Source organism: Loxodonta africana, chromosome 3, assembly GCF_030014295.1.
Source record: "Loxodonta africana isolate mLoxAfr1 chromosome 3, mLoxAfr1.hap2, whole genome shotgun sequence".
Lineage (NCBI taxonomy): Eukaryota > Metazoa > Chordata > Mammalia > Proboscidea > Elephantidae > Loxodonta > Loxodonta africana.
Genome location: NC_087344.1, coordinates 57,162,718 through 57,190,552, shown reverse-complemented (window position 1 = coordinate 57,190,552; position 27,835 = coordinate 57,162,718). Strand labels below are relative to the sequence as shown.

Here is a 27,835-nt window from a genome sequence, read left to right as displayed (position 1 = left end):
GCCCGGCTCCGAGGCGCTGGCGGGAGCGCGGGGGGAGGGGGAAGACGACCAGGGCGGCGCTGCAGTGCCCGCAGCAGCGGGCTGGGGGAGCTGTGCCCGCCTGTCCCCAGAGCCCGGGCGGAGACCAGGCAGCTGGGTCGCCGCGCCTCTCGCCGAGCCGGGCCAGGCGGAGCGCAGACAGGCGTGCCTGGAGCGGGCTCCGGCCCTAAGTCCTCCGGGGCGCCCGGCCGGAGAGGCCCGGGGAGAAGCCCAGTCCCCCGGGCTACGGCGGCAGCAGCCGCTGCGGCTCTGGCCCGCCCCCGGGGGGGTGTCCCGGGCCGCTGGGCCCGCCCAGGTAACCCCATCCTTGGCCCGCCCCCGGCCCGCCCCCCCGCCACCCGCCCGCCTCCGCCGCCGCCGCATCCCGGCTCTGGGGCGGCGCTGACAGTCTGGTCCGCGCCGGGCAGCGGGCGCAGCAGCGGGCAGGGCGGCCGGCAGCTCCGAGGCAGAGCCCGCCGCGCGCGCCCCGGCCCGCGCCCGGCGCCGCGCCCGAACCACCCGCCCGCGGACTCCCACCTGCCACCCCGACGGGAGGGCCCCCGCGGCCACGGCCGCTGCCCCGCGCCGGGCGCCCGCGGCGACACCATGAGTCCCCGCTCGTGCCTGCGTTCCCTGCGCCTCCTGGTCTTCGCCGTCTTCTCGGCCGCTGCGAGCAACTGGCTGTAAGTGGGGCCGGGACCGGCCGGGCCGGCCGGGCCGGGCAGGGTGGGGCGGGGCAGGGCCCAGGGCAGCAGCCCGTGCCAGGCGGCGCGGGGCAGTGGGCGCGGGGCACCCGGCAGGTGTCTTGGCCGCGGGACGGAAGCTCGCTCTCCCTCGCCGCTGTCACCGCTGGTGCCCGGGCCTCCCTCCGGAACCCCCGGGTCGCCCCCTACCCGGGTCCGACTCCCAGTCCAGAGGCGGTGGCGGCGGCGTCCGCGCCTAAATGCGTCCCGGGTCGCCCGAGGGCGCAAGGGGTGAGAGCACCGGACGGCGGCCGGGGAGAGGTGCCGGGCGCGGGACGCAACCCAAGCTGGGCTGACAGGTCGCTGAGGAAGCCCATTCCAGGGAAGGGCTCGGACATAACAGCAGGTTAATCCCGAGAAGTCCGAGACCGAGCTCCCCGTGCCGAGCTGCGCCGCGCTGCGGGCTGGGCTGGAGGCGTGCAGGGACCTGTTTCTCTTTGGGAGGCGGGGGCCAGTGGTAGAAGAAGGGAAGGGGCCGGGGCGCGGGGCCTCTGAGAGCCCCAGCTGGCGCTGACCGGGCCTTGGTTCTCCCTGGGGCAGGAAGAAACTCTGTCTAGCCCTTTGAGGGGGCAACAGCCCCCCACCTCCCTGTGGCTCGCCTAAGGAGGGAGGGGTGGTGACCGCTAGTGACCTGTCTGTCTGTCTGTTTCTCCTTGACTGGGCCTGCATTCATGCGGCTCCTGGGAAGGCACAGAAGTTTCACTGGGGGGATGGGGCGTAGGAGGATGAGCTAGGTGAGTGGGTGAACAGGGAAGCAAGAGGACCCTGGACCCCTTAAGCCCCCTCTGTAGCTGCCCCCATACCCCAGTCTTAACCCTGGCAGCAATCCCCCTCCCCATAGCTCTGCCCCCATTCGCTGTGGGCAGCCAGTGGCAGCTTAGCTCCAATATTGATCTGAGAAGCATGAGGTGGGAAGGGGGACAGCCAGCAGTGTAGCTGGGTTTCCATGGAAACAGGGGGAGAGGAAAAAATTCTCTCTCTGCATCAAGACCAAAGAACAAATATCTCCCATGAAATTGCCCCAAGTGTCCAATGCCTGTTGCTCTGAGGTCATTGCAGCCAGCCGGGACCTGGAGGGCTAGAAGGAGAGTGTTCAGTTGGGGTCAGAGCCACCCAGGGCTTGGGGGACGGAGGTGACGTGGAATTCTCCCAGCTGTTCTGAGAGCCAGCGACTCCAAGGCAGTCTGAAGTGGCTGCAGAGCTTTTGTTTTTCTTGGAGCCTTAATTTGATTAACACTTCAGGAGCAGTGGCAGGGTGTACAGAAACCAGGGCACCGCCACCTCCTCCTGCTGCCCCCCTGGAGGCTAGCCCCCTGAGTGGGGCCCAGGGCACAGAGCTGAAGGGGGGAGCTGGTTTGGACTTGGGGGAGCCTGGAGCCCCTGGAGCTGGCTCTTGACTGCCTGCGTTCAGAGCTGTGGACTCCAAAGTGAGTCTGACCTACCCACCCAGCCCTGAGAGCTGCAAGGAACAGAGAGAAAAGCAGCAACTCAAGTGTCTGACCCAGGCCTTCAGGGAAGACAGTGGCATCTGCAGCGGACAGTGCTTCTGGAGTGTTTAGTCTTTGGGCTCATTTTACAGATGAGAAAACTGAGGACCAGAGAGGGGAAGCTACTTGACCTAGCTCAGAGCTGAGACCAGAACTCAGGTGTCCTGGCTCCCAGGCAGTAACACCACACCCCATTCCCTGAAGCCCTCCCAGTATTGAGCCACTGTGGCCCAGGTAGTGTCACCACTCACCTTCAGCCACATTAAAGTCCAGAATCCTAGCCAGGGAGGCAGCCCCAGCTTTGGGTCACACAAACAGTAGGGAATTCCAAGAGCTCAGCTCTTGTGCCTGCAACATGGGGGGTGGGGTGAGGAGGGGCAGCCTAGAGGGAGAAGAGAGGTTGGCAGACCTGTTCTCTGCAATGGTGATGGTTCAGGTTGCCACGAAGCAGGTCTCTAGATGACCCAGCTCACTCCTGCTGCACCCCGGACTTCTAGCCAAGGGTCTTTGCTCAGCCCGGGACCACAGGAGCAGGGGTCTTCCCAAGACCCCACCCAACAAGAGAGGTTGTGATGATCACTGGGCACATTCCCAGGTTGGGTCCTTTGCCTTGTATTTATCAGCCTCTACCCCTCAGCCAGCCCTGGGGAAAGAGATATTACAGCCTGGCCTCCAAGGAGCTTGGGGTCTAGGTGGACAGACAAGGTAAAAGCAAAACCACGAATGGGGTGGGTCAGTGTCTGTGCTAGAGCTGTCAGAGGAAGGAGTGGAGTGGGAGGTGGATCAGTCACAGGGGGGGGACTTGGCCAGGAGGTTGTAGCATCATGAGAATAATATAATAGCTTCCACTGCATGTTCTAAATCCCGGCAACATTAGAATCCCATTTTACAGATGAGAAGACTGAAGATCACAGACGTAATTGCCCACAATCACTCTCTTAGTAAATGGCAGAACCTTCTGACCCAAAAGCTGCCTCTAGAAGGAAAAGCTTTGGGCAAGCAGATATCCACTCAGGCATGAAGGCTGCCACTGTGCCTATTAAGTGTGAGCCAGAGGATGGCTTGCAGCGCTCACTGAGAGGAAAGGCCTGAGTGTCCGGTCCCCTCCTAGCACCCAGGGTTGGTCGGCTGGCTGGTTGCATGTGCCGGTGCTGTCTGTTGTCTTAGAAGGGCGGGTGGCCCGGTGGGGAGACCAGGTGTCCTGCTGTGTGCAGCTGTTGGGCAGGACAGAGCCTGGAGCTGGGAGGGCTCTGCAGCCTGAGGCCTGGGCAAGTCCAGAGAAGCTGGAAGCTGTTGATTAGACTTGCATCTGGCACCCGGAACAAGCTGACAGCTTGTGGCAGCTTCCACTATGGAGAGAGGGATGGATGGATGAACGCAGTCGGTCGGTAGAAATCCCCAAGTCCTGCAGGCCCTGATTCTGCCCTCAAGGAGGCTGTCCTGCCACAGACCTGGGCTCAGAAACATTTCTGAATGCCCCCCTACCCCACTCCCTGGCACTGAGCTGCACTGGCATTGGAAGACCTGAGTTCCAGTCCCAGCTCTGCTCCACATGCTGGGTGGCCTGGGGCGGGTCTCTCCCTGCTGCTGGGCCACAGTCCTCAGCAGATTGTTCTGAACCCCAAATGAGAGTACTGGGAAGAGTTGGGGAATAGATAAGCTAAGGTTTTGTTATTATGGATGTCCAGAAAGAAGGCTATGGTACAGAGCCCTACGAGAGGTCCATGAGGCAAGGGGCAGGGAGTCCTTGCTGCTCTCGGAGACAGCCCAGCAGGGTGGCTAAGAACTGGGTCTCCAGGACAGACTGCCCAGAGTCCTATGCCAGCACTGCCACTTAGCAGCCGAGTGACCTTGGACAGGTTACTTAACCTCCCTGAGCCTCAAGTTCCTCATCTGTAAAATGATACCCACTTGTGGGGGCTGGTGAGGAAAGAAGGAGCTTGTGCTGGTAGGACACCAAGCCCCATGCCAGAGCTGCTGCTGGACGCTGAGGGCTGCTGTCATTGGGCTGGGATACTTATGTCCCTGTCTACAGGGATGATGGAGAGAATGGGCTTCAGGCTGCTGCTCCCAAGTCCCTTTCATCCCAAACTGCTCTGTCTGGATTCCATGATCTTACATGGGTCACACAGGTAGGATCCTGGGCTGCCACCTCCCTGTTCTTGAACCAGGGCCCCCCAAGAGCCTCACAGAGCCAGGGAGGCCCAGCCTGGTTCACAGGCAAAGCTTGCTGGCCAGAGGCATTGTGGCTGGGAGCACCCTTTAGTGCCACTCAGGGGAGGTGAAGGAGGCAGGCGCACTCCTCCCTGGGTCTGTGTCTTTGGGCCTGCTCCCTTGCACTTGCTTGCCCAGCAGGGGGGTGTGTAGCCCCCTTGGCTGAGGGCAGAGGGAGGCCTGGCACTCTGGCCACAATGACTAGGCCAGGTGTGGGGCTGAGCTGGCCCAGGTGTGCAGTGCCAGCCCCACAGGTAAAGGTGTGGTCTGTCTTCTCCAGGAAGTGTCCCCTAGTTCCCAGCTAGAAAGGACTCCTCCTGCCCCTCTAAATAGTGAAAACCCAGCTCCTTGGAGCACCTCCCAGAGCTCTGGGCATTGAATTATAATCACTAACACACTCATAGCACTTTACAGTTTATAGGCGGGTTTCTCAACTGGCATCATTGATATTTTGGACTGGGTCATTCTCTGCTGTGGGGGGTGCCCTGTGCCTCATAGAATGTTTAGCAGCATCCCTGGCCTTTACCCACCAGATGTCAATATGCCAATACAATAGTACTCCCCCACCCCGCCGCCCCACCCCCGCCACTGGGGCAACCAGAAATGTCTGCAGACGTTGCCAAACGTTCCCTGGGGGCAACATCACACTCTAGTTGAGAATCACGGTTTGCAAAGCACTTTCACACCCTTCATCCTATTGAGCCAGCCAGCTTCATTTTGCACATCAGAAGCAGGACTTGAATTTGACTTATTCTCACACATCCAAATCTCATGGTTTTTATCCCCTACCTATAAAACAGTTTCATATTATATATATCTACGCCCTGTAGGAGCCCTGGTGGTACAATTGTTAAGCACTCAGCTGCTAACCATAAAGGTTGAGGGTTCGAACCCATCAGAGGCTCTGAGGGAGAAAAGACTTGGGGATCTGTTGCGGTAAAGATTGTTGTTGTGTGCTGTTGAGTCAGTTCTGACTCATGGCAACCCTATAGGACAGAGTAGAACTGCCCCCATAGGGTTTCCTAAGCTATCTTTAAGGAGCCCTGCTGGCGCAGTGGTCAAGCACTCGAACGCTAACCGTAAGGTCAGCATCTCCGAGGGGAGAAAGATGTGGCAGTTTGCTTCCTTAAAGATTACAGCCTTAGAAACCCTATGGGGCAGTTCTACTCAGTCCCATAGCGTTGCTATGAATCAGAATCGACTCGACAGCACCTAACAACAACAATAGGCCAGTAGTGTGACTTCTTTTCTTATTCTACAAGGTTCTGAGTATCTAGAGGCCAAGGCCGTGGCATAAACACCTCTGAATAACCTCCTAGTGCCTAGTTTATGTCTGACACGTCAAAGTGCTCTGTCAGTATTTGATGGATGAACAAAAAAAGGGCTTGCTCACCACAGAGGGTTTGAAGTTGTTATCAAATGGTAGCCCGTCTTCAAAGCCCTCACTAGGAAGGAGGTTCAGCCTCATTGCCCTACATCTCAGTGATGCCAAAATGGGCCAAAGTGAGTGTCAGGGCTGTGGGTGTCCAGGTGTGCGGTGGGTCAGCCAGCCCGTCTGCTGCTCGACCCCCAGATCCTCGGCTAGAGCAGACTCCTCAGAGCCAGGCTGAGCTTCTTACACCTCTGTCACGGGGCCCCATGACCGGGTTCTGCCCGGGGGGTTTGCTCAGGCAGCAGCTCCTACCCAGCTGTCTGCTATGGTTTGACTTTATTCCCTCAACCCCGGATTAGCAATTGAGCAACTCAGCAAGCCTCTGACAAGAGAGTGCTCCCCAAACCTGTTGAAACTCGCCCAGATCGGCCCTGTGGGTGCATCTGGGAAGCTAAGCATTTACATCAAGCCTCCCTCCTCTTGTTCCTCCCTCTGGGGAGAAAAGCGTCGGCTGGCTCAGCCGGGCATGGACTTGGCCAGGGAGCCACTGGCAGGGGTGACAGCTGCCTGCTGTCAGCCCCTCCATCCACCCCTGCGCTCCAACCAAGCTTGCAAGAGCTGTGCGTGCTGGGTGAGCCCAGCTGGAAGGTGAACCTGCGACCCCATGCTCGCTCTCCAGATTTCCACAGGGGTTGCCAGGTTTTATCTCCAGAGTCCTGAACTGCATCTTCTGTGATTCAGCCAAACTCAGAGAAGGCTCGCTCCCTGCCGTGAACCCGCCAGCTCCCCCCTTCCCCATCCAAACCTCTCTCCACCTTCCCCATCTCCTGGCAAACTTGAAACCAAACTATGTTTTACAAGTTCCCCAGCCAAGTCCGAACCCCCACAGTGGAGGGGACCTGGTCTGAGGAGAGAGAGGAAAGGAGGGGGTTGGAGGGAGGGAGGGATGGTCTTTGGGGAGGGAAGGAGCCTCCAGAAGCTCACAAAGTATCTTTTGAGAGGCCCATTGGAAGCAGCAGGGAATTGCTGAGGGGCCTCTTCCCTGCTGTGACTCTCAATCATCCTCTCAGACCCTATTTCTCACTCTGTTCCCAAATCCTATCATCTCAGGATTGGGTCCAGGAACTCTTCCCCAAGGGCTAGAGGCAGCAGCATATTCCCTGTCAAGTCAGAGACACCCAGCTGTCCTGCACCCTAGGCTTACACAGGCATCAGAGTTAGAGGGTTTTCAGGGATGATCAGCTCCCAGTGGGGGGCCTAGTGTGCCCCATTCGAACACATCAAGCACTTGTCAAGACCTACTCGAGTCAGGCACTGTCCTAGGCACTTCCGGTCACATAGTATATTAGTGGTAGAGCTGCACCTTGATCCCAGGTCTTCTGACTATCTTTCCAGAACTTTCTCTGGAGCAGATGAAAACAGGCCTGTACCCCCTTACCCCTAGCCAATCTTTCTATGCTGGAGGTGGTGAGCAAGGGAGGAGCAAGGTTTCCCCATCTGTCCTGGTTTGGGGAAGAGGGGTTCGGTCATAGACGCTCCCTGAATTGAGTATTTAGAATGGATACGCCAAGACAGAGTAACCTGCTGGAAACCTGGGGCCAGCAGAGTATGAGCCTCCCTCCAGGAAGCCAGCACTGGCTCTGGATGGGTCAGCTGTGGTTTCATCCATCCCTTCTTGCTCCCCACACCCAGGGCTCCCTCCCCCAAGCTAGGGAGGACAGCTCAAGGTCTCAACGGTTCAATAGTCAGTCACAAGGGCATGAAAGGTAGTCTGGGAATGAGGAGCTGGGTAGGTCTTTGCAAAGAAGAAGCTCTCTGCTGGCAAATTAGGGGGCAAGGTGAGGTCAAAAAAAGTGCTCCCAAAATGTGACGCCCACTCACCCCACAACCACAAATGCCCCAGGAAATGGACAATTCTTACCTCGGGCACAGCTCTGGAGCCATCAGGTCTGAGCGGCCACTTCCTGGCCCTGGATTAGCCACCAGCTCCGCTGGAAAATGGCAGTGAGGGGGCTCCCAAACAGGAAGTGGGGGACATAGAGTGAAACATAAAAGAGCAGGGGCACCAGGGTACTGGAAGTACAGAAGACTGGGAAGCCAAGAGACAGGAAATGGGATGCTAAGGCCTCTGAGGAGCTGGGGATGCCAGGAGGTAGGAAAGCGAGGAATTAGAGCCCTCAGCACAGGAGTGGGGGTTCGGCTCCAAAGGAGGCCTCCAGCTAGAGACATGTACTTGGAGCAAAGAGAACTTGACTGGGTATTGAGACCCTAGAGCTATGCCAAGGTGGGAAGAAGGTGGAGGGAGGCAGCACCCACCACCTGTAAACTACCATGTGCGTTTCTCCTCACTGGCTGGGGGGCTTCAGGCCAGGAGCAACAACTCCTTCCATGGCTCTGATAGCTGCAGAGACCACAGGTCCAGGCGCCATCCAGGTAGCCACATAACTACCAGGACATGGCCCTCCCCAGCACTGCTCACTCCTAAAAGCAGCTCAGAAGCCCCTACGGCACAGGCCCTCACTGTGGTTCAGAAAATACATGGGGCTCTAGAGGGACTCATCAATGGAAAATCAGGCCACCTCCCTCAAGTCCACTGACTGCCAAACCATCACACCCTTGGGTGCCCTGGGCCATCTTTGGAGCCTGGTCCTTACCAGCCAGTCCCCAGGCTTGGGAACCAGAATGGCCTGTGTTCAAATCCTGACCCACCCTGACTGGCTGTATGACCTTGAACACATCCCTGTCTGAGCCTCTGTTTCCTCATCTGTAAGATGGAGGTGGCCATACCTGCCTGGCCAACCCTGCATTGTTGCAATAGGATATACTGAGGCATGTGACTATTGTTGACTAGCACAAGTGACAAGGGAACATAGGTCCCACTCTTCCTGTCATCTCACGTGCCCAGAAACAACTGAGCCAAGTCCCCTTGGCACACCTGATCCTGTCCCTAGCCCCTGCTGTCCCTGTCCTTCTCTCTCCAGTGTCCCCGGCCCCTGCTGTCCCCGTCCTTCTCTCTCCAGTGTCCCCAGCCCCTGCTGTCCCCGTCCTTCTCTCTCCAGTGTCCCCAGCCCCTGCTGTCCCCGCCCTTCTCTCTCCAGTGTCCCCAGCCCCTGCTGTCCCCGTCCTTCTCTCTCCAGTGTCTCCAGCCCCTGCTGTCCCCGTCCTTCTCTCCAGTGTCACCAGCCCCTGATTTCCCAAGAGCACCATCGCCCCCACCCAATCTTTCATACACCTGGTCCTCAGAGGGTCTGACTGGTGGGTCAGAATCTCTGGAAACATGTTCTGTAACTCTGCGTGCTCTGTCAGAAAGTTCTGACCAAAATCTATAGCTGGGAATCACGGCTCAAGCGATCCACCGCTCCTAGTGGGAGTGTGCTCCAACCCTTAGTGCGCTCGGGCCTTAGGTGGCTGTCAGAGGCCAGCAAAAGAAGAACAAAGGGACAGAACCCAGTGGCTGGTGATGGTCCAGTAGAGAGGCCAGCTACAGGGACTGTGGGTAGGCTTTGGGATGAAGGTGATGGTGAACCTCTTCATAATGATAATATAATAATCTTGCCAGTAGGGGGAGAGCACCTACTCTATGAAGTGCTTTGCAGACATGTAATTCATTTCATCCTCCTGAGGTGAAAAGTGTTATTACCCCCATTGTATAGATGAAGACACTGAGGCTCAGGGATGTTTACTATTTTGCCTCAGGTCACATAGTCCATAGTGGCAGAGATGGGATTTTGACAAAGCTGCCGGGCTCCAAGGTGCATCCCCTGAACCAGTGTGCCATGCTGGGGACAAGGGTCCAAGGGGCTAGGGTGCCCTGGGGGAGAGGAGAACAGGAGTCTAAGACCATGGTTATAGACATGGGAAGAAGCCTGAAAATGACTGGAGGAGAGCAGGTGCCGTAAGGGCCTTGGGGGAGCAGGTACCCTCACCCCAGAACACAGTCCTGGATGGAGCTGTAGTCGCTGTTGCTTTCACCCTGGTCTTCGGCTCCCACGGTAGCTCTTGCTCAGTAGGCACTGGGCTTCCTTCCGGCTCCTCCTCCCGCCCCTTGGCCTCCTTCCACCCTGGTATCGCAGGCACGACCGCTCCTGAGGAGGCTCTAAATGTGGCCCGGGCAGGCGGAGAGGCCAAAGGGAGGGGGCAGAGAGGCCTGGGCCGGCGTCCCAGCCCCCACCTGGACGCCCGCGGGCCAGGACCCACGACACTGATCTGGTTGGCCTCCCAAACGCTCCAGCTATTTCCCGTCCCCTCTCCTTTGGACTCACAGAGCAAGAGCCAGGGAGGAGTTCGAGAGGTGCAGGTTTTCCTCTAGGAATTTGTATGTTTTTTTTAAAAAAGCAAGCAAACCTGGAAAAGCTTGGGACAAGCCCAGCTAATTTTAGTTTCTAATGAAAACAGCAGGTGGCCGAGAGGATCTGATCTCCCTGGCAGGGCCCTCAAGCCTGGAGGCTGCAGGCACAGGCCGGGTGCAGGGGGGGCTTCCTGGGAGGGGCCTCAAGGACCTGCAGTCCCCCTTAGAGAGGCTCTGGGGCAGGGGCGGCCCACACTGGCAGGGTAACCCAATTGATGGCATGGCCATGTCGAGAGGCCTGGGTGGCCAAGTGGCCAGTGGCAAATTGCTCAGCAGTGGCAGAAAGAAGTCTAAAGTGGGGCAGTGCCACCAGAAGCAGAGAAAAAGCAGGGATGGTCGAGGCCCTCCCAGGCTCAGCCCAGGCCAGCTGTGGCCACCTTTGATCACGCCCAGGCACTCTGTCTCCCCTAGAAATGGATGGTGCAGTGGATATTTCAGCCTGGTCCAATGCCAGGGTCGGCGAGTGGCACGCATGGCTCTGGAGGAAAGGCTGAGCCACCTTAGGGCCCAGGGAGAGGTTCCTGGGGTCCCCAGGACCAGTAGGGCCTAGCCCCAAAGGGTCTCCCAGCCTTCGGCAGCTGAAGGCGAAGGGCAGGAAGGGCTCCAGAGGCAGCCTTGTCTTCAGTCCTCAGCCCCTGCTCTCCCTATGCTGTGTGCTCTGCCAGGAGGCGAGCAGAGGGGACCAAGGCAGGACAAGCCCTCCATTCCTGCTGCAAGGAGGTATTGAACACCTCCTGCGGGCCACATCTGTGCTAGGCACTGAGGAGGCTGAGGGACAAACAGACAGATATGACACAGGTGAAGTGGGCCCCTCTCAGCCATCAAACAGGGCAAGGCCACAGTGAAGCGATGAGAAGCAGACCAGGCTGGGCTTGCATCCCAGCTTTGCCACTGTCCAGCTGTGTGACTCTGAGTGAGCCACTTTGCCTCTCTCGGCCTCAGTTTGCTCACCTATAAAATTAGGTCAGGCACCCAAGCTGAAGCAGTGCACACAAGGGTCTGTGATGCCTGGGATCCTACCTCCCTCCACCCTCTGTTCCCAACTCCAGCACCCAGCCCTTCGCAGGCAAGACCCTGGGATCAGGGAGAGCAGGCCGGGGATGGGGCTGTGCCTTATGTGGCGTGGAAGGGGATAGCTGTTGTGCCAGATGAAGACAGGGGCTGGGGGTGGTGGGCATTGATGCCAGGCATGGGGACAGGGAGGCTCCTCAGCAGAAGAGTTTTCTCAGTTTCTTCCTGGAAGCTGTCCCAGTGACTCATGGCCGTGGCAGCCCTGCGCTCACCCCTAAATCCCTGCTACTGTCATTTCAGCCTAGCTCCCCTCATGGAGTTCTGAGCTGAGGGCAGAGGGGGTGGGCAGCTCACTCCTTGCTCAATGACGAGATTTCCATCTCTCAGCCTGGACCCCCACTTCAGTCTGTAGAAGGAGGACTGTCAACTCAGACAGCAGAAAAGGCCAAGGCTGGACAGGCCCACTAGTCTATTGTACCCGTGGGGAGACTGAGACCCAGAGTGCAGTGGGGACTTCCCCGAGGTCACACAGCCTGCTCCTCCCTGCCAGAAGAAGCCTCACCACTACCCCCATCACCAGAGGCCAGGGCTAGCACAGCCTGACCTGGCCACCTCGGCTGAACAGAGAGGGAGCAGAGGCTGGGATGAGGACAGGCCTGCTCTGTGCCCCAATGTCAGAGGGAATAGGGCCCCACCCCCCTCCAAAAGGCCAAGTCTGAGTCCGAGCAGAGTAGGATCCAACTTCAGGTGCAACTCCTGTCCTGTCACTCAACCTACACCTCTGACCTCCCAAACATGGACCTGGCCCATCGCCAGTAGCTGGGCTCTTGGCGCCCCCTGCAGGCCAAGAACAGCAGGTGGGACTGGGTCCCTAGGAGACCCCTTCCCGCAGCTAGCCCAGGAAGGGGGAGTAACCAGGCAGGGCTGAGGAGCCAGGCCAGCCTCCTTCCCTTTCAGATGCACACTTCCCTGCCCCTCAGTCATCTTCCACCCTCATCTCCCCTCTGAAAGCTTCGGGCCACTTCAGGACACTGCCAGTCTCTGCCTCCTCTGGGCAGGGCCTGGTGAAGACAGAGAAGGCCCAGAAGACGAAGAGTACAGGGGAAGAGGGGAACTGGGCTGCCCCCCACCTCCCACTCACCCGTGCTGCCAGAAGAGGAGAGACCTTCACCATTACAAATCCCTACAGTGTGCCTGCTGAGAGCCAGATGTCCATTTCTCTCAGCCGCCCTCCGCGAGAGGAGCTGTTATCTCCACAGGCAGATGAGGAAAGACAGACTCAGACCAGCCCACGTCCAGGGGGGTGAGGAAGCATCTCAGGAGGCCTGTTCAGTGGTGAGGAGAGCAGTATCCCTGAATTAGGTCTCCCTCTTCGGGCTTAGCAGGAAATGTCACCAGCAGTTACCCAGAGCATCCCCCTAAATGCCCTCCAGGCCAGTGCCAGCTCAGCTGGGTGACCATACCTGGGAGAGTGTTAAAAACCGAGATGCCCACCAGGCCTCACCTGGTGTGGGGCCCAGGTACCTACATTTTCAACAAATCCCACAGATGCTTCTGATGCACCGTTGGATTTGAGAACCATTGCTCTGGTCCAACTCACATGCTTGACTGATCAAATCCTGCACACCTCAGGCAGCCCACCCTGGCCCTTAACCTTAGGGTGAACCACCCCAGCTCCCTACGACTTCTGCCCACCGGTCCCAATTCTAATCCTTGAGCTGCATATAAAAGACTACTGTCTCCATCGAAGGCTGTGAAGTCAGGCACGACCAGGTTCAAATCCTGGCTCCACCCCTTACCAGCTGTGTAACCTTGCACACAAAGCCAATTCCTTAGCCTGGCTGTGCCTCAGTTTCCTCCTCTGGAGTTTCACTGACTTGCTGAGAGGATTAAATAATACTGTAAGTGAAGTACCTAGGCTAAAACCAAACCAAACCCATTGCTGTCGAGTCAGTTGTGACTCATAGCTGAGTACCTAGGCTAGTCCTAGCTAAATTCCATAAAATTTAGCTGTCCTTATTACCACAGTCATAAATATGTCTCCTATTTTAATAACACTTTCCATGTACTTTTCCATTCGGTTGTCATTCATTCATTGCTTCATTCAGCAAACAAATTCGAGTTCCTGCCTCATGGCCTCAGGCCCTACATCAGTCCATCTTTCACCCACAGGATCCCTTTGGCCTCCGACAGTAGCCCCCTGACACAGGCAGAACCACTGCTATCTTCTCCATGCTACAGACAAGGAAACTGAGTCCCAGAAAGCCATTGCCTGCCTGAGGACTCAGACTCAGCCCCTCGGCTCTGCCTCTCCCATGGTCTTTTCTAGGATAAGAAATTTATGCAGCTTATCAGGTGCAAGGAAACCCTGGTGGCGTACTGGTTAAGTGCTACGGCTGCTAACCAAAGGGTCAGCAGTTCGAATCCGCCAGGCACTCCTTGGAAACTCTGTGGGGCAGATCTACTCCATCCTATAGGGTTGCTAGGAGTCGGAATCGACTCAACGGCACTGAGTTTGGTTGGTTTGGTTATCAGGTGCAACGTCATCCTTACCTCTCACCCCCAGAAGGCCCCCACCTTGGCAGCCCCAGTTTGCTGGAGAAGTCTCTGGGGGCCTGGTTCACTGCAGAGTCCAGGGTGGCAGGACACTCACTCTCCTTTGTCCCGAACCCCTGACCTGGATGGCTGAGGCTGAAGGTAGAGTCAGGGCCTCAGCTTCCTCCTGGGAGGCCACAGGAAGGCCCTGTTCCCTCTCTGGGCCTCAGCACACTCACCTGTACAATGAGAGTTTGGGCCAGACCACTGCCAGGGAGCATTCCCTAAGTCTGTCGTTCTCTGCACTCTGCTTTCCTCCAAGAGCCTGGCAGCCCTGCCCAGAAGATGCTCAGACACCTCCCCAGTGGACACATGGGGAAGGAGGCAGGGGACGGAGAGAAGGCCACCCCTCAGCTCTCCTCCCACTGCCAGCTGCTGCTGCCTTTTGTTGGGCACCTTCGATGTGCTCTTGGCCCTGGCCCGGGACGATGGAGAAGGTAGAGGCAGTGCTTAGGACACGAGCCAAGGGGCCATCTGGACCTGGGCTCCAATCCAGGGCTGCCCTTACAAGCTGGGTGACCAGGACCCAGGCATGTCACCTCTCTGAAAAGCAGCTTATACTTAGTAGGTGCTCAGTTAATGAGGGATCGGCTTCCCTCGAGAGGGGAGCTGCTCCTCCCTCACAGAGCCTTCCCCAGCTCTGCTCCCATACCAGTGAGCATTTTTGCAGCCTCGATCCAGGCCCTCTTACTTTCTGGCTGGCTCTCAAAGTGTATGTCACCAGATGAGCAGACCTTCCTGGGCCCCTCAACCCACCACCCAGGAGGACAGGCCATAGGAAGGCCCAAGGGGCTAGAAGGGGTTTGAAGCACGGCTCTAGCACTTGCTACCTGTGTTACCTTGGGCACATCACTCTCTTAGCCTTTATTTCAGAAACTATAAAACGGGCAGAATAATTATTACCTCACAAATTTGTGGGGAGGGTGCAACAGGGCAAAGTGCCTGCCGCAGTGTGTGGCACATAGTAGGTGTTCAATAAACAGTGTGCTCACTCCTGTCCTCCCCTGAAATTGAAGCATTTACAACCCCTTCCCTAGTCACAGAGCCTTCACATGGATTGTGACCCTCACAATTAACCCTATGAGGTGGGGCAAGCATCGTTGCCCCCACTTTAAGGCTAAAAAGCTCAAGAAGTGGAGGGTATAGCACAGCAAACCTTATCTTTAAAAGCCCCCCAGACACCCATGTCCTGTCCCCCCCCCTCAACCCCATAGCCCATCTTGGCCTTCATTATGCCAACTCTGAGGGCTGCAGCAATGACACTAGCCTGCATCTGGCCATCCTGGGATACAATTGGCAGTGAGGAACTTAGCCTCGCTGGCAGCCAGAAGGTAGACTAAGGTCACCAGGGTCCCTGTCTGGGGTGTGGGAAAACAGATAGCCTAGGCAGACAGCAGCTCCAGCCCCCCCGGATGTGTAGGAGTCCATAGGTCAGTGAGATACAGGATACCATCAGGAAGACAGACACTGGTGCGGAGGCCCCCGGGGTGAGGAGGGAGCCCATGGCTGGGGGCCCTGCTGCCTGCTCTGTCTGGAGACGGGCCGTTTTGTGGAAGACAGCACTCCTGCCCTGCTGGCCCCCCAGGCAGAAGGGCCTGTCACGGCATCCAGAAAGAAGTCAGCCACCAGGACCAGTTGCTGGGACCAGTCATTTCCAGACCCCAGGGCTGGGGTCTAGGCCTTGTCTAGGAATGGAAAGAGGAGGGGCAGGGGCCCTGGGGCCGGCTGTGCATGGCGTCCCACCTCCTGCCGCCCTCTCCCCAGGTACTTGGCCAAGCTGTCATCGGTGGGGAGCATTTCGGAGGAGGAAACGTGCGAGAAGCTCAAGGGCCTGATCCAGAGGCAGGTGCAGATGTGCAAGCGGAACCTGGAGGTGATGGACTCAGTGCGCCGCGGCGCCCAGCTCGCCATTGAGGAGTGCCAGTACCAGTTCCGGAACCGGCGCTGGAACTGCTCCACGCTTGACTCCCTGCCAGTCTTTGGCAAGGTGGTAACGCAAGGTGAGGGAAGCCGCTGAGAGGTGGGGGGTCCTGGGGCTGGCCATGGTGCCAGGGGTTTGGGCCCTGGGCCGCCCAAAGAAACCACCACTTTGATGGGTGGGGAATACTATGATGGGGAACATAAACAATGCGGTCGTTGGACCCTGGGGTAGACGGACCCAAGCGGGAGGTGAGTGGGGCAAGTGGGCTGGTGCTTGGGCCGCAGCACGTTAGTGTGCAATGTATTCAGTCCCAGCTTCACATTATAGAAGACACCAAGGCTCAGGTAGGAACAAGACTTAGTTGCCCAGGCTTCCTCAGAGTTGATAGTAGACCCAGAATGCAAAATGGGGCGCTCCAGATCCCGGTCGAGTGCTGTTTCTACCTTAGCATTCTGCTCACATATTTGTGCATCTCATTCATTTGTGCATCTGACAAACCATACTGAGTAGCTCTGCCGTGCCTGACCCTGAACACAGGGATCAACAGGACCCAGCTCCTATTCTCTCGGGCTCAGAGTCCCGGGGGGAGGCAGATAAGTGCATTACAACATAGTAGCGTTAGCTGCTTGCACATCTAGAGCACTACCTATGGACCAGATACCATTTTAATAATATTAACTCATCTAGCCCTTTGGGATAGGCCCCCATATTACAAATGAAGAAACTGAGGGACAGACAGGTTAAGTAACTTGTCCAGGGTCACGGAGCTAGGAAGTGGCAGAGCCGGAACTTGAGCACAGACAACGCTGCAGAGTCTGTGCTCTTACCCATGATGGGAAAACGCCGTCATGGTGGGGGCACAGGAGCCTGGGGGAGCACAAAGGTGGACGCCTCTCCTGGCCAGGTGGGGTGATCAGCAGAGGCTCTCTGGAGGAAGTAGGCGCTCAGCTAAGACCAGAAAGATGAGAAGGCATTAAGCCAAAGGAAGGTGGGCCAGGGCACAGAGAACATTCCATGAAACTAGAAGGCACTGCGGTTAAGAGCTCGGCTGCTAACCAAAAGGTCAGCAGTTCAAATCCACCAGCCGCTCCTTGGAAACTCTATGGGGCAATTCTACTCTGTCCTATATGGTTGCTATGAGTCGGAAGCGACTCAAACGCAACGGGTTTTTTTGTTTTTGTTTTGTTTTTTGACTTTTCGGGAAGGCTCCTTGCCCTCAAGGGAGTGCTCTAAACCAGCTGCCGCTTTTTCTACTTTCTGAGCATGAAACTGACACTTCGGAGCCACCAACAGTCAGCAGGGCCCTCTGACTTGCTCAGGCTGCAGGAAGAGGTTGCCTGAGCCAACCTTTGTCTTGGCACCTGTGGTCCTGGATGGCTAGGGCTGCTGGGCTGTGGCAAACCAAGTGGATGTTGTTGGAAACCAACTGTGATAGAAATTTGGAAGCCATTCTCCTAGGAGCTGGCAGGGCCAAAAAGGCATGTTCATGCTTGGCATTGCTGAACATTGCTGCTCTGGAAAAGAGGTGGAGACCCAGTGAACGGCCTGGCGGTGGAGGATCTTCGGGGTGATGGTGCCCACTCCTGAGGGCCGGTGGCTGCCCGTTTGATGAGGCCCAGATACAAGCCTCAAGCAATGACCCCGAGCTCAGGACAACCCTTCACACACAGCAGGTGTTCAGTGAGTGTTCGGCATGAATTGATGGATAAGGCGCAGGGTTTCATAGACCAGACCCTTCCTCCCGTCCACGTCTTAGTCCACGCTAAGTCCTCTACCCCGAATGCCCACACCTCTTCTCAACCAGCTCAGCCATCCCCGCTTCACAAACCCTTCCCAGCTCCTGCAGGCAGGTGGTGGCTCCTTCCTTGGGGTTCCCGTGGCTGTTTGTTCTCGCTGGATTTTTTTTTTTTTCCTTTCCTTTTTTTGGTAACTTTTTGTTTTGGTACAAAGTTTTGAAAAGAGTACAGAAATGTTGCAAAAATAGTACAAGAAATTCCTATATACTTTTTATCCGGGTTCAACAACTGTTTACATCTTAACCCATTTGCCTTATGGTTTGCTCTCTATGTATTTATACATATGCACATTTTTTCTAAGCCGTTTGCTTCACACTGTTTTATTATTTACATCTTTTGGACTGAACTGTGATACCTGTCTCTTCCCCCCTCTTCCCACTCCCCAGTCACTAAACCTTGAGGTCTTTGAAGGCCAAAGTGAGGTTTCTTGTACCTGTTTCCCCAGCACATGGCAGAGGCTGGTATGGAACAGTCAACGGATGTCATCTAATGACAGGAGACAGGTTGGGGCAAGGACTTGAAGGGGCACAGCTGCATGGGCCAGTGCTGGCCTGAATCCAGTAAGCATCCTCAAGACCCAGTAGAGAAGTGCTTGCCTTACTTGTGGCCACAGAAGCCAAGGAGGGGGCACCCAGGCCTGACTCAGCAAGTTTTGGAGATGTTGAGAATCCTACCAGTTCTGGCTAGAGCCTAAACCAGGCTAATGTCTGAGTGGCTAGGTCAAGCATCCAGTCCCCTCAGAGCTCAGTCAAGGTACCCTGACCCAGGCCAGCCCCACCAGGCACATGTCCATCGTGTTTGGAGTCTGAGCTCTCTGCCCTTTCACCCATCTCCCCATTTTTGTATTTTCTGGTTTTTTTCCCTGGTAAAATTCCTCTTGGAAAATTCTATATTTTCCACTGAACAAGAGGAAAAGGGAGTGCCAAGAGGAAAAATCCTGAGGCCTGAGGGCAAAGCACTGGCCTCAGGAAATGCAGGGGTTGATGAGGCAGGAGGACGGGAGCAGGGGCAAGTAAGACCTTGGGCAAGTGACTTCACTCCTTAGAGCCTCAGTGTCCTCACCTGTCCATGAGACCGGCACTAGTGCTTACCTCATAGGGTTGTCACAAAGATCCAATGACCCTGACCTAAGAGGAGCCGTCAGTAATCAATGTTGCCATCCTCATCATCATGGGCTTCAGCCTGCCAGCTCATTCATACTCCTGAGCTATTGGTGTTAGGGAGTTTGGCTGAAGCCCACACACATGAGCAGCCTGGCTGGGGTCATGGCCTCAGGCTGTGGAAGAAGACACAGCCAACAGATCCCACCCACGATCCAGGCCATAGTTAGAGAAGAAAAAATAACCAACAGTTGCCATCCAGCTGACTCCAACTCATGTCGACCCTACATGTGTCAGAGTAGGACTGCACTCCATAGGGTTTTCAATGTCTATGAACATTTGGAAGTAGATTTCCAGGCCTTTCTGCTGGGGTGCCTCTGGGTGGATTCAAACTGCCAACCTTTCAGTTAATAGACGGACACTTAACCATGTGCATCACCCAGGCACTCCTTAGAGATTAAAGAGACATTTGTCGAGGACCTACTATGTGCTCCTGCATCAGACATCCTCACGACAACTCTGTGAGGTTGTAATGTTCCCATGGTACACCTGGGAAAGGAGGCTCAGCCAGCAGAGGGTGGTCACGTGCCCAGACCCTGCATCTGCCACCTCCTGGCTATGAGGTCTTGGGCAAGTTCTATCCCCTCTCTAAGCCTCAGTGACCTCCTCCCTGTAAAATGGGGACAATCGTAGGACCAACCTCCTAGATTTGGAGATGATGCAAATGAGGGGCTCCTTCACCCGCCCAGGGCTCGCAGGGGCAATGCCATGACTGCCAGCATTACCCAAGGTCTCAGCCTCCAACTCCATGCTCCCTGAGTTCCCTGTAGTGGAGGCTACTACCCATGCTCTTGGCCCACAGGGCCAAGACAGGTGATGAAGTAATGGTGAATGATAAGGACTCTGTGTAATTTGAGGCCAAACTCTGTGCTATAAGCTGAAAATTTGGTAGATTTGTGTCTGGAGTGGCTGGGAAAAGGGGAGGTGAGTACTTGACTGAGCAGGCATTAGGGCTACATGAGGGATTGCCTTTGTGTGTTTTGGTCACTGCCTGGCCCCAGTGCCTCGACCTGCTGAAAGGAGGTAATCGACAGATACTTGATGAATGAATGTAAAGGGCTTGAGGGTGGGAGGGAGAGGAGCAGGCAAAAGTTCAAGGTTGCAGTGAGCGGGCAGTGCTGGAGGGTCAGAGTGGGCTGCCCAGTGGGGACTGACAGAAGTAGGAAAGGTGAGAAAAACTCCTCCTGCTTTCCCCCATCTGTAGACAACAGTGGGCCTCCTCCTACCTCTATCATGTGACCTCGTTCAAGTCTCCCTCCGGAAAGACGAACTCAATGAGCTCAATGCCTCCTCAGGCTCTGACTGCTATGGTTAGGAGGCCATGTGTGCCCTGGCCTTGCAAAGTGAGGACTCAAACCCAGGCCCATCTTTGACTCCAGAGCCCAACCTCTCCACTCCCTGTGAACCTGACACCATCTAGGACACCTTACTGACTTGGCACCAGGCTAGATTTCAGAAGTAAATGCTTTTCAGTCCTGGGCTGCAACCCACTAAAACCTGTGTTCTTACCTTTGTCATCAACCTTGTCATCAAGTCAGACCCAGTTTGGGTGAGAACATTCTTCGGTGCCATCAGATAAGTCACAGGAGGCCTGAGGGAAGGGAGCACCCCAGACACGCTCCTGAACTGGGAGCTCACTGAGGACAGGATTCACTTCAGTACACCTAGTGCATGGGGCCTTGCTCAGAGCAGACGATCAGCAAAAAGCGAGCAAAAGATGCTGCTGAGGAAGCCAAAAGGTCAATGCAAACAAGTGGTCAACTCAAAGACCTTCAAAGTGTCCTTCCCCAGCTGATCTCTGTTAGCAAATGAATAAAAGGGCATTAACCACCACCACTAACAATCACAATAGCTACTATGTATCGAGTGCCTACTATGTGTTAAGCACTGGACTATAAGCACTTTCCATATTTTATGTCATTAAATCTTCACAATCACCGGTGAGTAGGTACTCATACTGACCCCATGTTATAGACAAGAAAACTGAAATCACACCTCTAAGAAGTGGCAGAGCCAGGACTAGAACTCAAGCCTGCCTGGCTGAGCACCCATGCTCTCTCCCAGTGCTCAACTGTCTCCAAGTAGCTGTGAAGGGCCTGGCCTGCCAGCCCTGTGGGGGTTCCAGAGGAGACGTATGAGGGACAGTCTGGCCCCAGGAGCTTCCAGTCTGGGTGAAGAGGCCAAACACACCAGAAAATCGGAAGATAAAATAGCCTGCAGGCTGGTACAAATCACATGGGGCAGGCATGCCCTCAAGAGCACCTGGGGTCCTGGGAAGCATGTGAGGGTGCAAGCAAAATGCAGAGAAGAGCTAGAGTCTGGCCTGCAGGCCAGCATTACCAGTCCCGCATCAGAGGTGGGGAAATGAGGTTCAGAGAGGAAGGCCTCACTGCTAAGAAGAATCTAACACAGCTTTGTCTGACTCCAAAGCCTTTGCTCTTTACTTAAATCCAATGAGGCTTCTTGGAGGTGGTTTCAGAATAAGGTGAGCCTTTGTAGATGAGAGAGGGACAAAGGGAACCAGAAAAGCGGTCTCGGGGCAAGGATGGAAAGAGGGCAGGGGATAAGGTCTTTCTCTGAGCCGTGTGCCTGTCCTGCCCTACCTCCCTCAGACATCAGCTGGGTCTGCTCTGGAACAACTTCAGTTGTGCCTGTTCCGTCACTTCCACCAGGACACTTGCCTTGGTGCCCAGGGGATCACCATGCCCATGGCTTCCTTGCCAGCCCAACTCAGCCTCAGCCTGTTCTCCCCCAAACACTCCTTCCCATCCAATGTCCTTTGTTCCAATATCTGGGAGAGACAGAAGAGCATGAGTCTTGAGTCTGACAGGCCTGGGATCCAATTCCTGCTTGGCCACTTACTGGCTGAGAGTACCTTGGGCAAGCCACTGAACCTCATTTTCCTCCTCTGGAGAGCAGAGCTGGAGGAAGTGGGTTGCCAGTTGTCATGTGCCTTAGACACATATGGAAAGGCCCTGGCACACAGTGGCCCTCAGAAAGGGTAGCCATCATTGGATCCACAGGACAGTGCTGAATTTCCAGTCTCAGACAGTCTTGCATCTCAAAAAAGATAGCATAGAAGCCAGGCCCAGTGTACCTGCAAGATTCGGACCCACGGAGCCAGGGAAGGAATGTGATCTGGGAAGAGCAAACAGCAGGAAGAAAGAGTTGGGTGTGGGATAGGGTGAGTGGCTTTATGGAAAAGAACAAACTTCATCAGCACCTTAGAGAATTCTGCCTTACTTGGGCCCAGTTCACTGTCCCAGGAAAGGATAAAGTGAGGACTGCCTTCTTCCTGTGGCTGGGACATCAAACCTCCTCACCAGGAGCAGTTATCCACCACCTCGATGTGGAGCCCCACTGCAACATTCCCAGACTCACCACAACTCTGTCTCCTCAGCCTCAGGGGACAGCAGGCCCTGCCAGGGTCCTCCACTAGCAAGCAAGGCTCCATCCAGCCTGAGCTCCTGGACACCAGGCAGAGGTGGGAGCTGCGAGCGGCCACAGCACTGGAATCAAAGGGCTGGGACCAGGGCTGGTTAAAGAAGGCTGCAGAAGCCTCTGGCATCAGTTTTAGAGGCAAGATGGCTTAACCACATTCTCTAGGCCTTCTGGAGCCTCCTGTGCTGAACACAGAGGCCAACTGCTCACCATCCCTGGTAAAGAACCCACAAAAGGAACTGGGCTTATCCTACAGCCCATGGGATTCAGGGTAGACTTAAAGAAGCCCTTCTCAACTTAACACATGGGAGGTAGAAAGAGATGGGCTGCTTGTATACTCCCTGGAGGCTCAGGGCCTCCACGAAGCAGGATAATGAGGTTGAAAGCTCTGGAGCCAGACTGCCGGAATTCAAGTTCTGGGTATTTTGGACAACCAGTGTCTAGGTTTCCTCATCTGTAAAATGAGGACTAAAAGCATCTACTTCATAGGGTTGTCGTAAAGAGTATACAAATTAATATATGTAAGGTGCTAGCCCAACATATTATTGTAAGCTCTCAGAAACCCTGGTGGTGTAGTGGTTAAGAGCTACAGCTGCTAACCAAAAGGTCAGCAGTTCCAATCCACCAGGCACTCCCTGGAAACTCTATGGGGCAGTTCTCCTCTGTCCTGTAGGGTTGCTATGAGTCGGAATCCACTTGACAGCAACAGGTTTGACTTTTGTATCTCTCAGCTTTAGCTCTTATTATGATCTTCTTCCAGAATCTCTTCCTTCAGGCCCACTCCCATGCTGAGAAAGCCATGGTGTCTTTATTCCTGAGGTCGGGGCAAGGAGGTCCAAGAGTCCCAGCGGATGGATGTTGGCTTGGGGAAAGAGGCAGAAGTCTCCCTGAGCAACCTGACGGGGGCCCTGCACCCCAGGAGCTACTAGTACTTAGGGGAGGAAGTCAGCCCAGAGCTAGGGGTGCACGTGGGGCTGCCAAAGAGCCACAAGAAGCAGAGGAGAGAGGACCACACGAGGTCAAGAGCTAGAACTACCCGCTAGGTCCCATCAGCCCAATCTCCTGATTTGACTTCCCTTCCCCCTTTGTCTTTGGGGCAAAGATGTGTGCTGGTTCAGGCCTGGAAATACCAGAAATACCAGAAACTGAAGTCGTCTGTCTTTGGGCGGCCACAGCACAAAACCAACCAACATGATCCTGCTATTAACCTCAATTAACTTGGAGAAGATTCTGTCTCAAGCTGTCAAGGCCCCATTGCTCCAGCCAAGCCCCCAGTGCTGGCCCAGAGTGGCCAGGCCAGGGCAAAGAGTGAGCAGTGGAGAGGGGATGGTGGGCGGTATCCCCAGCTCAAGGCCCGAACCAAGAACTGGGTGTCCTGAGTCGCTGAGGACTGAGCTGCCTCCCACCCTAGTGCCGGCTTCTGCTGCCTCTGTCCACAGACGCAGGGACAGAGGAGGTGATTGTTTAGTCTGACCACGATGACTGCTCCCTGGGGCAGCCGAGAGCACAGGCCTGGGTGTCGCAGAGGTAATTGCCAACCACAGGGCCAAAACCTGCCCCCTCCACTCCTGTGAACATAGGCAGTCCAGCAAGAGACAGAAGGACAGTCACGGTACACAGAGGCCTTCACAGGGCCCAGGAGGGGAGCAGGGTTGTCTGGTCGCACACCCAGCCAGCCATGTGCACATGCTCTGCACATTCTTCCCCAGCCCCACCCCCAGAAAGAGTCTCTAGAGCCGCTACACCCCCCATACACACCCGGAGGCACAGTTCTAAACAGCACAGTTCCTAGGAGGATAAAAACACCCATTCAGGCAGGGGACGAGGGCAGGCACCAAAATAGAAATCTCTGAGCAGTCATGGGCGGAAGGGAAAGAGCAGGCAGCACAGGCAGACAGATCTGTGTTTGAGTCCAGGCTCCCTCACTTCCTGAGCCTTCATTCCATCATCTGTAAAATGGAGGTAGATAAAGCCCTGGTGGTGGAGGGCTTGTGCGTAACAGACACCTAGTAACCCGCAGTCGTCGTGGTAAGTAGGAGGAGCCAGTGTTACTATGATTTGCGCGCACCTGTGTGTGCAGTAGATAGATATGTAACAAAACATTTGCCATTTCAACATTTTTTACATGTACAATTCAGTGACATTATGACTTATTCTTAAAGTCATAAGGAAACTGTCATGGATTGAATCGTGCCTCCCCACCCACCCCCAAATAATATCTGTCAACTTGGCTAGGCTGTGATTCCTACTATTGTGTGAACTGTCCACCATTTTGTCATCTTATATGATTTTCCTGTGTTGTAAATCCTATATGATGTGATGAGATGGAATTAACAGCGGCAGGACTCAATCTACAAGATTAGGTTGGATCTTAAGCCGAATACCTTTTGAGATAAAAAAGAGAAAAGCAAGCAGAGACATGGGGACCTCATACCACCAAGAAAGCAGTGCCAGGAGCAGAGTACATCCTTTAGACCTGAGGCTCCTACGCAGAGAAACTCCTAGACCAGGGGAAGACTGATGACAAGGACCTTCCTCCAGAGCCCACAGAGAGAGAAAGCCTTCCCCTGGAGCTGACGCCCTGAATTCGGACTTCTAGCCTACTAGAGAAACTTATGACATACTCAGAAACAGGCCCAGCCTCAGGAGGAAGGGTAGGGGCAGGAACAGAGGGCCAGGGGACCCCACTCAGAGCACAGTGGGGCCAGCTGGGAAACAGAGAAAAAGAAAACAGGTTTTAGAGGAAGCTAGCCCTGGATTTATAGTCCAGCAGTGCTGTTTCATAGCCCTGTCATCTCAGGTAAGTAAATTCACCTCTCCAGGCTGTTGTCTCCTGTAAAATGATGTTAACATCACTAATCTTCTGGAGGGCTTGTGGGAACAGTATCCCACGGTGGCTACGAACACAAGCTCTGAAGCCAGACTGCCTGCTGGCTGAACCACGGGCTGCGTGACCGCAGACAAGTTGCCTAACCTCTAACAGTAGTTAGCTCATGGAGTGATTATGAGGATTAAAAGATCAGAACATATGAAGAACTCAGAGCAGTGCTGGCGTACAGTAAGTGCACATTCAGCTACAGGCATAAGAACAAGTGCCAGCACAGTGCTTGGCACACGTGAGTTCCACCTGCCTCGCCCACCATGGGCTTCCATCATTCACGAGGCCCCAGGTACCCCTTCCCCACCTGAAAAGGAGGGTGCAAGGGGGTAGCACCAAGACCTAGCCCTGTCCTCCCTTTGCCTCCCCCAGGGACACGGGAGGCGGCCTTCGTGTACGCCATCTCTTCAGCAGGTGTGGCCTTTGCGGTGACACGGGCGTGCAGCAGTGGGGAGCTAGAAAAGTGCGGCTGTGACCGGACAGTGCACGGGGTCAGCCCACAGGGTAAGTGCAGGATGCAGGCTGGGGCTGCACCCTCACGTCTGCCCTTCCACTACCCAGAGTGGAAGGGCAGGGTCCTGGCCCTCACCCACCTGTGGCCCTCTCTATGCCCCACTGTGCCCCAGGCTTCCAGTGGTCAGGATGCTCGGACAACATCGCCTATGGCGTGGCCTTCTCACAATCATTTGTGGACGTGCGGGAGAGAAGCAAGGGAGCCTCGTCCAGCCGGGCCCTCATGAACCTCCACAACAATGAGGCCGGCAGGAAGGTAGTGTGGAACCCACTGCCCATCACCACTAGGGGAGGGATGGGCATGGGGAAGGCCCCACAGCACTCCCCCACTCATACAGCCACTCGGAGAACATGTGCTAAGCTTCTACCCAGCACCAGGCACCTCCTATAAGCCAGGAACTGAGCTGTGTGATGGGCACATTGGGACCAAGTCCCAGAACCTGTGGGCAAGAAGGCCCCAGGCTAGCAGGTGCGGGAAGTAGACAGGTGAGTAGGTGTCACAGAACAGTGTAAACAGCCCCCAGCACAGCGGACATGCCCCCACCCACACATATGTACATGTGTGTGCCCATTCCTCTGTCATACACACACCCCCAGGTAAGGAGTAGGGCCAGGATATGAACACTTCAGTGTCACAGTAAAAATCATGTGCTTAACTATGATACCATTTGCCTTCTCAATACCTCCTTTCAAGGTTCCTGTGAAGATTAAATGCTGCAGTGTTCTTCCTCCTCATACCATTTGTCACTCACTGTTTCACATGACACTGCCCTTAAGTGTCTCTCCTCCATCAACTCTGAGTACCCCAAGGACAGATAATTATCTTGTCCATCTGTTCCCAACACTACTTACGGCCCCACCACAGCATATAAAAAAGAAAAAAACCCATTGCTGTTGTGTCAATTCCAACTCATGGCGACCCTAAAAGACACAGTAAAACTGTCCCATAAGGTTTCCAAGGAGCGGCTGGTGGGTTCGAGCTGCCAACCTTTTGGTTAGCAGCCGAGCTCTTAACCACTAGGTGCTTAATGCAAAGGGGAGTCCCTGGGTAGTGTAAACAGTTAACAAGCTCAGCTGCTAACTGAAAGGCTAGAGGTTTGAGTCCATCAAAAGGTACCCTGGAAGGAAGGCTTGGCAATCCGCTTGTGAAAAATTAGTCATGAAAACCCTATAGTAGCAGTGTTACACTGACACAAATGGGGTCACCATCAGTCGAAACTGGTGGTGGTGGTGATGCAGAGAAAGCATGACAGTAGACTTCCAATCTGCAGGGTAAGTGTCCCCACGGCTCCCTCTCCAGCCTCCACTGACCTCTTCTCTGCCCCTCCCCCACAGGCTATCTTGTCACACATGCGGGTAGAGTGCAAGTGCCATGGGGTGTCAGGCTCCTGTGAGGTAAAGACGTGTTGGCGGGCCGTGCCGCCCTTCCGCCAGGTGGGCCATGCACTGAAGGAGAAGTTTGATGGCGCCACTGAGGTGGAGCCACGTCGTGTGGGCTCCTCCAGGGCACTGGTGCCGCGCAACGCACAGTTCAAGCCACATACAGATGAGGACCTGGTGTACTTGGAGCCCAGCCCAGACTTCTGTGAGCAAGACATACGCAGCGGCGTGCTGGGCACAAGAGGCCGCACATGCAACAAGACATCCAAGGCCATCGACGGCTGTGAGCTGCTGTGCTGTGGCCGCGGCTTCCACACAGCCCAGGTGGAGCTGGCTGAACGCTGCAGCTGCAAATTCCACTGGTGCTGCTTCGTCAAGTGCCGGCAGTGCCAGCGGCTCGTAGAGTTGCACACGTGCCGATGACTGCCTGCCCGGCCACAAGCCCAGCAACCACCTAGTGGCCCGGGGAAGGCCGATAATTTAAAGTCACCCACCACCTACCCCAAAAGATACTGGTTTTATTTTTTGTTTTGGTTTGGTTTTTGGGTCCTCATGTTATTTATTGCCGAAACCAGGCAGGCGACCCCAAGGTCAAACAGGGTCTCCCTGAAGCCTAGGCCTTTGTGGCTGCCACTGACCAAAGGGACCTTGCTCATGCCTCTGGCTGTCACATGGGCTGCTACTGACCACTCCCTTATCCGTGCCCATTTTTCTACTTGCAGACTTAAGGTGGGTAACAAGGAGTTTTAGAGCCACATGGCTACTGGCCCTGCTATCTAGGAAGGGGAGGTGGCCCTGTGGCAGGGAAAAATCATTGCCATCATGACGGAAGTTACACGACCACAACTACCACCACCACCAACCCCCAGGAAAAAAAGAGTTTACAACTCTCCACCTACACACATAGGAGCCTTGGGAAGGGGGCTCCGACTGGAGGGCAAGGGCAAGGGCAAGGGCA

General features: G+C 55.4%; 1 protein-coding gene across 1 annotated transcript; it reads left to right on the top strand.

The window, feature by feature from the left end:
* Positions 1-616: 616 nt before the first annotated feature.
* Positions 617-27,835, top strand: WNT4 (Wnt family member 4). The gene is made up of 5 exons (XM_064281440.1): positions 617-701; positions 15,553-15,788; positions 25,357-25,488; positions 25,611-25,753; positions 26,833-27,835. Exons 1-5 carry the CDS (start codon positions 625-627, stop codon positions 27,298-27,300), a joined length of 1,056 nt encoding a protein of 351 aa, XP_064137510.1. The 5' UTR covers positions 617-624; the 3' UTR covers positions 27,301-27,835.